This window comes from Lepidochelys kempii, chromosome 8, assembly GCF_965140265.1.
Source record: "Lepidochelys kempii isolate rLepKem1 chromosome 8, rLepKem1.hap2, whole genome shotgun sequence".
NCBI classification, from domain to species: domain Eukaryota; kingdom Metazoa; phylum Chordata; order Testudines; family Cheloniidae; genus Lepidochelys; species Lepidochelys kempii.
Window position 1 is genome coordinate 44,840,549 of NC_133263.1, and position 12,580 is coordinate 44,853,128.

Sequence of the window (12,580 nt, forward strand, 5' to 3'; positions counted from 1 at the left end):
GGGTTAGGGACCTCAGGGCCTGGCCCTTTGCCAGCAGGAGGCTGAGTGTCAGGGCGGGCAGGGCACTGTTCTCGGCCTTGCTTTGCCTGCCTTTGCTGCACAGGCCAGAGGCTGTGGAGACTTCAGCTGTCTGGAGATGAGGCCGGCGCCTCTTCTGACAGCTTGCTTGCCCTGAGGAGAGACGGTCTGAGAGCAGCTACGCTGGGGTGCCGTCCCTCCCCCCGCCCTCTCTGCCCAGCTAACTTCCCCCTCTGGCTGGCTAACTCTCCTGCCCTCTCCCCTGGCAGGAAATATGACTCGCTGATCCAGGCCCAGGCACGGGAGCTCTCTCACCTGCGCCAGAAGATGCGGGAGGGGCGCAGCGTGTGTCACCTGCTCTCCCAGCACCTCAGGGACACCGTCAAATCCTTCGAGGAGCTTCTCCGAGGCACCGACATCGACTACTACATGGGCCAGAGCTTTCGGGAGCACTTGGCCCAAGGTGGCCAGCTGGCCGAGAGGCTGAGCAGCAAGCTGAGCAGCAGTGCGTGGCTGAGTAGCATGCCGATTTGGGGGCTCCGCTAGCTGGCGGAACTCACTGCCACTAGATCTCATTTGAGGCCAGGAGCTTAGGAGGATTCCCCAAAGGATGAATGTTTATATGGAGAGAGAACAGCCGCAGCTACAGGGCTAATCTTAATACCACATGAGAGGGGACATGGGCCTGCCTACCTTGGGGAATGACCGGGCTTGGAAGGAAAGTCCCTCAAGGGCCTGTTATCCCATAATTGCCCACTGCAGCAACTAGTGTGTCCCATGGTCGGAGACTGCGCTAGCCCCATCTGCCCTCCTCCGGCAATTGCTGTCTTCATGGTTGGCCGACAACAGCATTTCCCTGCATGTGCCAGGGAAGGTCCCTTTGTATCTCTCCAGCGCCCCACCCATGTCAGGGTGTTGCTGGGCAGAGCCGGAGGGTGAGGCCTGAGATGCTGAGAGTTGGCTGGGGGCCAGGGTCCCACAGATGGGGGGTTACCCCCTGGCATGGAGAGCGCTGCCCTGGTCCAGTGTAGCTGCATGGCCACTCCTCCGAGGATGGCTGGCCTGGAGCGCAGGGGGCAGAAGGCCCCAACACCGTCAGACTGCCAGCCCTTGTCCTCGTCGGTGGTGCTGGGCGGAGTGGGGCATGGTCTCTCGGTGTCACAGAGGGAGGGTGCTGTGCTCTGGCATGGGGGCCCAAGGGGAGCTGGTGCTGTGCCGCCCTCCACCCCTGACAAGAACCCTCTGGCTTTGCTTTCAGGGAATCGCTCTGACGTGGAGGATAAAACTGGACATGAATTCGTGGCGCTCAGGTAGCCACATGGGTGATTCCAGGGAGCCCTGGAATGTCTGCTCTGGCAGGGTGCCTGCCACACTGCATGGGGCTCAGGCTGCCTTGCAGAGCAAAGGGCACCGGCCTCTCCTTCGCTGACTGGCTGCTGGCAAAGGGGAGTCTGAGGGCCTCCCGGGGCTCTCCAGCTGTGCAGGGCTGCCCCTCCTCTACTAGCCCCATAAGACTGAGCAGATAGGCCGGTGGAGCCCATTCCCAGCCCAAGGGAGACATTGGCTAGTGGCCCGTACGCTAATACCTGCAAAGCTGTCTCCTTTGCGCCCCTATGTGCATGGGCCTGGCCATGCCCAGGACCCTGGGACAGGGCATCTGAAGACTTTCACTTCAGGGTGCGGGGGCCTCTAGTGAGGAACACCCTCATGAGAGCAGGAAGGGGCCCATGTGGGCGGATGGCCCAGATACTTGAGAGTGAGTGGGAAGCCGGGTGTGCTGAAGACAAGGCCATAAGACCCTGTAGAGAGAGGGGGCAGGGGAACGCACAGGCTCAGGGCACTATGCGAGGCCACCCCTACTATGGGGCATGTGCACTGTAAGCACGTGTAGATGCGGGGCTGACATGTGCTCACTCCCAGGCTGAGCAAGGAGCTCCGGGAGAAGGAGAGGATGATTGAGACCCTTCAGGCCAAGCTCCAGGAGCGCTGCGAGACCCCATCCAGCAGCCGTGCCCTCTCTGAGTCACCCCGCTCCAACAGCAGCACCTCCTTCCTGTCTGACGGCCCAGAGGCCTGCTCCGACGGGGATGCCACCAGCGAGTACAGCCAGCTCCAGGGGGGTCGCAGCGAGCGGCCGTCCCGGCGCCTCACAGGTAAAGTTGGGCGATTCTGTATCCCATGGACTGTGCCCGGGTAGGGGCTGACAGAATGGGGAGACTGCCCCGAGCCCTCTGTGCACTCTCAGGGCTGACCAAGGCATGCAACAGGAACTGGTCTCTAGTGTCCCGAGCCTGGTCCCTTCCCCACAGTGTCTCAGGGCTCACCTCCAGGCCACAGGCGATGAGTCTTTGATTCTGGCAGCCCCATGACGCTTCCATCCCAGCTAGTCCATCTGCCGCTGGCTTCTGCAAAATAAAACAACACCCCGCAGCACACTAGCCCTTCCCCACCACGGCCAGTGGGTCACAAAGGATCCAGGCTTGTGCAGGGCCGCTGAGAGCAACGGGGGTACCTGGGGTACCCCACAGCTGCCTCCCAATTGGCTGGGCCTCTTGGCTAATGTCACAGCCACGCCCCACTGGGCACAGCTGAGCCCTCTTCACTCCTCCCCTGCACCCTCTGAGAGGGACTGATCCTGGGGAAGGAACTAGAACCCTTCCTGAGGCTGTATGTACGTAGCAAGAGCGCACGGGCATTGTCTTACTGCCAGCCCAAGGGAGCCATGGGCAGGTGTGTGGCCCTTGAAGGCTGATGGCACTTACTGGGGTTTTTCCCTCACTCTGCCCCAATCCCTGCATATCATTCTCTGGGTTATCTGTTACTTACGCTCTCAGATGTTCCCTCTAGGGGGGTTTCTGTGCTTCTGGGCAGGACTTACGCTTGGCTCAGGCCAGGTCTATGCTACAGACGTTGTCGGTATAAATACATGGATTCTTCACGCCTCTGCGCAGCGTCGTGATACTGACCTTAGCCTCCCATGTAGACAGCGCAGTGTCTCCCACCGACACAGCTACCGCCTCTTGGGGAGGTGGATTAGCTATGCTGACGGGAGAGCGCGCTCTCCCGCGTAATCACGACAGTGACACAGCTGCATCGCCTCACTCATAATGACCCTTCCAGCTCCTCCCTCTGAAGCATCTTAAGGTGCTGTCAGACGTCTGTGAATTCTCGGGATGCTGCCAGCTTGGAATCGAGGCTGTTTGAAGTTGTTCCCTGGCTGCCTCTGGCCCTGGAGTCCCCTGCCACTCAACCACATTATCCTATAAAATACTGTTTTTCTCCCCTGGGTGGTTGTGTGAAGAGCTGCCCCCAAACACCAGGGAAGCTGGCTGGGAGGGAAGGGAGGTGGCACTTGTCTTCAGTGGCTTCTGGACCTGGCGATGATTAATTGACTGCCAATTAACACGAGGTACTTAACATCTTGGGGGAGCCACCAAACTTCGCAGGCTGGCTAGAGCTGTGGGAGGAACCCCTGTAGCCTTTACAAATGTGCTAAATAGCTTGAGTGAACTGATTACCAGTGCACTCCAGCTTTGAGAGCCCAGCCTGGCCTCCATCATGCAGCAGGACACAGAGTGGACAGAGAGCGGGACACAGAAAGCCTGGAGAGCTGGCTCTCTCCATGGTAGTTTTGTCTGGTTCTCAGAATTTCAGGGGTTACTGGTATCGCTAGGAGAGGGAGCATGCTGGACAGGCTGGGTTGTCGGCAGTTGCAAAGCCAGCGAAGGGGATGGAGGAGTTCCTGGGGCTTGTCTACGTGGCACGGCAAAGCAGGCCAGAGGGTTTGTGACTTTTAAAAGGTGTTGCACTCTGACTGCCCTGCCTAGACCCTGCTGGTGTGCTCCAAAAGGTACCTAGTGTGCGTTAAAGGGGCCTCTGGCTGTGTGCACTAGGCACCTTTTGGAACACACCAGCAGGGGCTGTGCAGGGCAGCTAGAGGGCTTCACAAGCCACACCCCAATGGCGCACTTGGCTGGTGGCACCTAGATGGCCCATCCCCTGGGAGTAGCTGCTGGGACACTGATTACCCACAGCTGCCTCCCAATTGCCTGGGCCTCTTGACAGCCACGCCCCATTAGGCATAGCTGAGTCCTCTTCCCCCCTCCCCTGCGAAAGGGACTGTGCTCTGCGTACCAGTGGGGATGTCCAGGCTGCAGATGCGTGCAGCTGGCCCATGGGGCTCAGGCTGTGGGGCTGTAAAATGGAAACCCCGCAAGTGGGGAGGAATCTGGGGCCCACCCTACCCACACTCAGACATCTACACTGCAGTGTTAGAGGCCCGCAGCCTGAGTCGGTCAACAGGGGCCTGCTGTGGGGGGTTCGTAGCCGAAGCACCGGCCCCTTTTCCATAGCCAGGCTTGGGGTGGGGGGAAGCCCTATAGATCAGAGATACACACCGCGGAGAGGTGTACTGCTGTGTGGTCTCCTTTTTGCATATTATGAAACTGAGGCACGGAGGGCCTGATTTGGACTTTAGTGTGACTCTAAAGTGGCTCTGCTGGAGCTAGGGGGCTTGCTGTAGGTTTACACCAGTGTAACTGGGATCAGGATCCGGCCCAGAGATTCTGAGCAGCCTGCCCAGTGTCACCAGGAAGCCGCTGCAGGATTCCACGCAGAACCTCTCTCGGCGCGGTGCCCAGGCTGTCCAATGTGCCCTGCTCCCTGTGGCCAGCAAGCGGGTGTCTATGAGGCAGGCTCTCGCCATGCGTGTGCATCTCCCATCTGTGCTGGGGTGCCGTAGGAATTCGGGGAAATACCCCACTTCCCCAGCCCATTCAGATTCGGGTCAGCAAGGGGCTGTTCTATGGAGAGTGCAGAGACGCCGGCTGGCTGGCCCGGGGGCTGTGTTATGTCCGGTCTCCTCCCTCTGCACCTGCTTTAGAGAGCTTGGGTCACGCGCTTCCTCCCCAGGGCGAGGGTCCCGTCAAGGCGCTATGCCTGCCTTGGCTGCAGTGGCTATTGCCCCAGCCACTAGGGATGCAGCTGGGCGCTGGTGCGTGAGCCTGCACTGTGGCGTCGGCTCTCTGACATGACCCTTTCTCTTTCACCTGTGGGTCTCTAGACGTCACTCACCCTGCTGCTCTGGCATCCAGCCCATCCCCTGCCGCTGCACCCCACCAGGCTCCAGCAGAGTCCATCAGAGGCTTCCCCACCGGGCCATCTTCACAGCACCATCCCATGGACGGCAGCCAGACACGCACAGGTACGGGCCACCCCAGGGCTTCAGCAGGGATAATGGCTTTGCGGGCGGGGTTAGCAGAGCTCAGAGGCCAGTCCCGGAGGGGCTGTCCCAAGGGGTGGAAGCTGCTCCCCTCCAACCACCTCTCGTTTACAGAGGGGTGAAAGCTGGCTCCACCATGGCTGGCTCCTTGGCATCGTTGGCCCACCATGAGTGGAGAATTTTAACTTGGTGGCATCTTACTGGGGGTTCCCCTGCTGCCGTGCCCTTCTCAGGGCTGGGGTGTAACAGCGCTGGAAGGCATGGAGGCAGGGAGCCAGGCTGTGGGAGTGTCTGTGGGTGAGAACGTGCCTTGCAGATGGTTGGGGGCACGGACAGAGTGGCCGGGGGCTGGTTACCCTGAGAGGTGATCATGGCTCTAGCCCAGTCTGGCTGTAACTGGCTCCCTGGCCAGGCTCTGCCTGGCGCAGGTGGCTCTTGTTGCCCCATTTGCTAGCAGGCTGCCGTCTGCAGCAGGAACTGGGGCAGGGGCTTAGCTGGAGCCCACGGCGGGAGCAGATACCAGCTGTGGTTTGCACCTTGGCTGGACAAGCAGGAGTTTGCGTCTGTGGGATTTCTGCGCGGCTGTTCAGAAGCAGGTTCCAACCCTGGATGGACTGGGCCTGGCCCGTTGCTGGGGAAAAGCACTAGGGGATTGCTAGGTGGGTGCAGAGAGTGTGAGCGCTGCAGGGCTCTGTCAGAGCTGGTGTCCCTGCCAGGCCGCCCCATGCCAAGGTGTGAACCTGCGGGAGTGCTGGTGGCAGTGTGGGACCGATGGGGGGACGTGTGATGAGGGACGGCTTCAGTTTAGCTTAGGGCCATGTTCCCTCTCGGGCAGGGGTCACAGCCGATTGGCCCCCGGGATAAGAGCTCCATTTCCTGCAGGGCAGCTGCTCGGATTTACCTGGGCACCAGGGCCAGCCCTGATGGCCGCAGGCGGTAGGGGCAGGGACAGCTGCTGGAGGTGCAGTGTGGCTGTCCCCTGGTTGTCATGGGGCTGAGGAGGCCATGGGAGATGCAGCATGGGGTTCATAGATTCATAGATATTTAGGTCAGAAGGGACCATTATGATCATCTAGTCTGACCTCCTGCATAATGCAGGCCACAGAATTTCACCCACCACTCCTACAAAAAAACCCTCACACCTGTGCTATTGAAGTCCTCAAATCGTAATTTAAAGACTTCAAGGAGCAGAGAATCCTCCAGCAAGTGACTCGTGCCCCATGCTACAGAGGAAGGCGAAAAACCTCCAGGGCCTCTTCCAATCTGCCCTGGAGGAAAATTCCTTCCCAACCTCAAATATGGTGATCAGCTAAACCCTGAGCATATGGGCAAGATTCATCAGCCAGATACTACAGAAAATTCTTTCCTGGGTAACTCGGATCTCACCCCATCTAATAGCCCATCACAGGCCATTGGGCCTATTTATGAATATTTAATTACCAAAACCATGTTATCCCATCATACCATCTCCTCCATAAACTTATCGAGTTTAATCTTAAAGCGAGATAGATCTTTTGCCCCGACTGCTTCCCTTGGAAGGCTATTCCAAAACATCACTCTGATGGTTAAACACACCTTCATCTAATTTCTAGTCTAAATTTCCTAGTGGCCAGTTTATATCCATTTGTTCTTGTGTCCACATTGGTATTGAGCTTAAATAATTCCTCTCCCTCTCCGGTATTTATCCCTCTGATATATTTATACAGAGCAATCATATCTCCCCTCAACCTTCTTTTAGTTAGGCTAAACAAGCCAAGCTCCCTGAGTCTCCTTTCATAAGACAAGTTTTCCATTCCTCGGATCATCCTAGTAGCCCTTCTCTGTACCTGTTCCAGTTTGAATTCATCCTTCTTAAACATGGGAGACCAGAACTGCACACAGTATTCCAGGTGAGGTCTCACCAGTGCCTTGTATAACGGTACTAAAACCTCCTTATCCTTACTGGAAATACCTCGCCAGATGCATCCCAAGACCGCATTAGCTTTTTTCACAGCCATATCACATTGGCGGCTCATAGTCATCCTATGATCAACCAATACTCCAAGGTCCTTTTCCTCCTCCGTTACTTCTAATTGATGCGTCCCTAGCTTATAACTAAAATTCTTGTTATTAATTCCTAAATGCATGACCTTACACTTCTCACTATTAAATTTCATCCTATTACTATTACTCCAGTTTACAAGGTCATCCAGATCCTCCTATAGGGTATCCCTGTCCTTCTCTAAATTGGCAATACCTCCCAGCTTTGTATCATCTGCAAACTTTATTAGCACACTCCCACTTTTTGTGCCAAGGTCAGTAATAAAAAGATTAAATAAGATTGGTCCCAAAACCAATCCTTGAGGAACTCCACTGGTAACCTCCCTCCAGCCTGACAGTTCACCTTTCAGTAGGACCCGCTGTAGTCTCCCCTTTAACCAGTTCCTTATCCACCTTTCAATTTTCCTATTGATCCCCATCTTATCCAATTTAACTAATAATTCCCCATGTGGCACAGTATCAAATGCCTTTCTAAAATCCAGGTCAATTAGATCCACTGCGTTTCCTTTGTCTAAAAAATCTGTTACTTTCTCAAAGAAGGAGATCAGGTTGGTTTGGCACGATCTACCTTTTGTAAAACCATGTTGTATTTTGTCCCATTTACCATTGACTTCAATGTCCTTAACTACCTTCTACTTCAAAATTTTTTCCAAGACCTTGCATACTACAGATGTCAAACTAACAGGCCTATAATTATCCGGATCACTTTTTTTCCCTTTCTTAAAAATAGGAACTATGTTAGCAATTCTCCAATCATACGGTACAACCCCTGAGTTTACAGATTCATTAAAAATTCTTGCTAATGGGCTTGCAATTTCTTGTGCCAATTCCTTTAATGTTCTTGGATGAAGATTATCTGGGCCCCCCGATTTAGTCCCATTAAGCTGTTTGAGTTTCGCTTCTACCTCAGATATGGTAATATCTAAGTCCATATCCTCATTCCCCTTTGTCATGCTACCATTATCCCTAAGATCCTCTTTAGTCTTATTAAAGACTGAGGCAAAGTATTTGTTTAGATATTGGGCCATGCCTAGATTATCTTTGACCTCCACTCCATCCTCAGTGTTTAGCGGTCCCACTTCTTCTTTCTTTGTTTTCTTCTTATTTATATGACTATAGAACCTTTTACTATTGGGTTTAATTCCCTTTGCAAGGTCCAACTCTACTTGACTTTTAGCCTGTCTCACTTTATCCCTACATGTTCTGACCTCAATAAGGTAGCTTTCCTTGCTGATCCCTCCCTTCTTCCACTCCCTATATGCTTTCTGCTTTTTCTTAATCACCTCTCTGAGATGCTTGCTCATCCAGCTTGGTCTCCAACTCCTGCCTATGATTTTTTTTCCCCTTACTTGGGATGCAGGCTTCCGATAGCTTCTGCATCTTTGATTTAAAATAATCCCAGGCCTCCTCTACCTTTAGATCCATAAATTCTTCAGTCCAATCCACTTCCCTAACTAATTTCCTTAATTATTGAAAGTCAGCCCTTTTGAAATCAAAAACCCTAGCTGCAGATTTATTTTTATTAATCCTTCCCTTCAGTTTGAACTGAATTAGCTCATGATCACTTGAGCCAAGATTATCCCCTACAACCATTTCTTCTATGAGGTCCTCACTACTCACCAAAACTAAATCTAAAGTGGCCTCCCCTGGTTGGGGTGGCGGGAGGGACTGAAATGGCCACGGGATGTATGGAGTGTTTTTGCCCTGTTGGGGGGCTGTGATGACCATGGGATGCACGGCATGGCCTCCCCCCTGGTTGCCAGGATGGCCACAAGAAGCATGGTGCGGCCTCACCCCAGTTGTCAGGGGCCCGGTATGGCTGTGGAGTGAATGGCACAGTCTGGCCCCAGTTGTTGGGGGGGCCAGTATGGCCCTGAGAGTTGAGGGGCCGGTATGGCCAGGAGGGCATGGCATGGCCTTGCCTCAGGTGTCAGGGGCCAGTACAGCCCTAGGAGGCACAGTGTGGCCAGCTCCAGTAGTTGGGGGGCCAGTCTGACTGCGGTGGACACGGTGTGTCCTAGCACCAGTTGTCAGGGGGCTGGAACAGCCCTGGTGGGCATGGTGCGGTCTGGCCCCAGTTGTCAGGGCACAGGTAGGGTCCTGGGGGGTGCGGTGTGGGCTGGCCTCAGTCATTGAGTGGCTAGTACGGCCCTGGTGGGTGCAGTGCGGCCTGGCCCCAGTTGTCGGGGAGCGATAGGGCCCTGGTGGGTGCAGCGCGGCCTGGCTAAGGTGACCAGGTGTCCGGTTTTTGACCGGAACACCCGGTCGAAAAGGGACCCTGGCACAGAAGAGGAGGTGGAAAAGAGGCGGGAGCAGGGCCTTGGGGAAGGGGGTGGAATCGGGGCAGGGCGGAGCAAAGGCAGGACCCCCCCACTCCTCCTACACATACTCCCCCAACCCTCTGCCGTGAGATGCTCTGATCCTGCACCCCCTCACATCTCTGGCACCCTGCCCTCCCTGACTCCTGCACCCACCACACATACCCAGTCCCCCCACACCCCATGCCCTGACTCCTGCACACCCATCCCCACATCTCCACCTCCACCCTGAGCACCAAACGGGAGCTCCTACACCCCCCCCCCACATTCTCACCTGCACCCCTCACATCAAATGGGAGCTGCCCCAGGTAAGTGCTCCACACCCCAACCTCCTGCCCCAACCTTGAGCCCCCTCCTGCATCCTAACTTCTGGCCAGACGAAGAAAAAAAGAATAAAAAACGGGGGCTGACGGGAAATGAGAAAATATTCTTTTTCTTGGCTGGGTCCCAAGGAGGGGCCCCCAAAATGAAGGTGAGCACAGGACCCCAATAACTCTAAATCCGCCACTGCCCTGGCAGCTCCGGTCAGCGCTGCCGGCCAGGCCATTGAAAGTCCCATCAGCGGTGCTGCCTGGCTAAGGCAGGCTAGTTCCTACCTGTTCTGACACCGCGCCGCGCCGCGCCCCGGAAGCGGCCAGCAGCAGATTTGGCTCCTAGGCTGGAGGCCATGGGGCTCTGTGCGCTGCCCCCACCCCGAGCACTGGCTCTGCACTCCGATTGGCTGGTTTCCGGCCAATGGGAGCTGGGCTGGGCGGTGCTTGTGGGTGAAAGCAGCGCACAGAACTGCCTGCGCACCTCTGCCTAGGAGCCAGACTTGCTGCTGGCTGCTTCCAGGGTGCAGTGCGGTCCATGGTGCCGGGACAGGCAGGAAGCCTGCCTTAGCCCCCCCCCCCCTCCCCGCACTGACTGAGAGCTGCTGGAGGTAAGCCTGCGCCCCAACCTCATGCCCCAATCCCCGGCCACACCCCAGAACCTGCACCCCCTCCCAGAGCCCTCACTCCCCTGCCCCAACTCTCTGCCCCAGCCCAGAGCCCTCTCCCGCACCCTGAACCCCTCATTTCTGGTCCCACCCCAGAGCCCACACCCCCAGTTAGAGCCCTCACCCCCTGCCCCAGCCCAGTGAAAGTGAGGGAGGGTGGGGGAGAGCGAGCCACCAAAGGAAGGGGAATATACTGAGCAGGCGAGGAAGGGGGAGGGGTCTTGGGGAAGGGGTGAGGTTAGGGAGTTCGGTTTTGTGCGATCAGAAAGTTGGCAATCCTAGGCCTTGCCCCAGTTGTCGGGGGGCCGGTATGGTCCAGGGGCCGCGGTGCGGCCTGGCCCCAGTTGTCGGGAGGCCGGTACGGTCCGGGGGCCGCGGTGCGGCCTGGCCCCAGTTGTCGGGGGGCCGGTACGGTCCGGGGGCCGCGGTGCGGCCTGGCCCCAGTTGTCGGGGGGCCGGTACGGTCCGGGGGCCGCGGTGCGGCCTGGCCCCAGTTGTCGGGGGGCCGGTACGGTCCGGGGGCCGCGGTGCGGCCTGGCCCCAGTTGTCGGGGGGCCGGTACGGTCCGGGGGCCGCGGTGCGGCCTGGCCCCAGTTGTCGGGGGGCCGGTATGGTTGTGGGGGGTGCACTGCTGCCTCACCCAAGTGGCTGGATTTTCCAGGCAGCCCCAGTGCCAGCTGCACCCCTAGGCTGGCTAATCTCTCTCCCCATCTCTGCTCTCTCTCCCATCTCTAGGGTTGCATTTTGACTCCTTGTCCAAGCCACTGAGCGTCCCTCTGACGCCTGCCCCTGGGCCGTCCTCCTTCCTGCCTTTCGGCCCTCCTCCTCCCGCCCCCCCTGCTCTCCTGGGCTGCTGCGGGACGCCTGTCTTCTCCTTGGCCGAGGCGCAGCAGGAGCTGCACATGCTGCAGAAGCAGCTGGGAGAAAGTGAGCGCCTCTGGCTTGATTCTTCTGCCTCCCCCTGACATGTGGCTCTGCATGGCTTTCGCAGCCCCCCATGCCTGCTCTGTCTGTCTGTCCTGGGCACACGTTGTCCTCACCCAACCAGCTGCTCCTGCTGCAGCCCCATTCCCAGGGAGCCACCCAAGGGAGGAAGCAGGAGAGAGGCATCAGCTGGTCTGGGCCCACTGGCACCAGCAAGGCTGAGGTGGGAGGGGGCAGGTGTCTGGGGGGGTGGGCACTGCAGAGGGGAGGAGACTGGAGAAATAGTCATTCCCAGCTCCAGGACAAGCAAGGGAGAAGCTGCTTATGCAGAGGGACTGGGGGAGCAGGGCTGGGAACTTGGAGGGGGAATCCCTCCTGCATACTGTGGAGATTGGGGGGGGGGGGGGGATAGGAGCTGACAGGGGGACCTCCCCCCCCTTACAGATTCATAGTGCAGAGACTGGGTGGCGGGGATAGGACCTGAGAGAGGGACCTCCCCGCCTTACAGATCCATAGTGCAGAGACTGGGGTTGGAGGGGGGATCCTCCAGCCCCATAGTGCATGGAGGAATCATGCCAGGCCCCAATGTAGCTGGGCAGAGTGGGTTTCAGGCTAGGGAGCGGCAGGATGTGAGAAACCCTCCTGGAGATGCTAGAGCCCAGGGATGCCTGGTGTCTGCCAAGGAGCCCCAGCCCATGTGCCCAGCCTGGCTCTGGCAGGACTCAGCTCAGCAGCTGGCTCCTCTGCCGAGACAGCCAGTGGTGGGGCCAGCTGCTGCTGGCTGAGGTGGGGCGGCTGGCTAGGGTCACTAGGATCTGCGCTGAGACCCCCTGACTCATTTCACCTAACAGGCACTGCAGGGGCATATCCCAGCTGAGCCGGCCTGGATCGGACTGACCCTGGGTGTCTCCCTTTTCCCCAGTTCCTCCAAGCTGCCCAGCCCCATGCTGATGCCACCCCAACGCAGGCTGGCTCTTGGCTGGCTGGCTGGGAAGGCGCTGGGCTCCCTGCGTGCTCTTAGCTTGTTGGCCTGATACCCCATATCTCTTGCTGCTCGTCCCCAGCCCTCGCCGATGCATG

At 57.5% G+C, this 12,580-nt stretch overlaps 1 protein-coding gene across 9 annotated transcripts in view; it reads left to right on the forward strand.

Moving 5' to 3' along the window:
- The window catches only part of PDE4DIP (phosphodiesterase 4D interacting protein), a 150,196-nt gene that overhangs the window by 124,325 nt on the left and 13,291 nt on the right, over window positions 1-12,580 (forward strand). For 8 of the 9 annotated variants that reach the window (XM_073356288.1, XM_073356287.1, XM_073356289.1 and 5 more), the window contains 5 exons: window positions 288-523; window positions 1,277-1,328; window positions 1,939-2,171; window positions 5,081-5,221; window positions 11,312-11,503. In XM_073356288.1, coding sequence (XP_073212389.1) covers window positions 288-523; window positions 1,277-1,328; window positions 1,939-2,171; window positions 5,081-5,221; window positions 11,312-11,503 — 854 coding nt within the window. The remainder of the gene's footprint in view (window positions 1-287; window positions 524-1,276; window positions 1,329-1,938; window positions 2,172-5,080; window positions 5,222-11,311; window positions 11,504-12,580) is intronic. The other variant, XM_073356285.1, reaches the window with a different exon arrangement.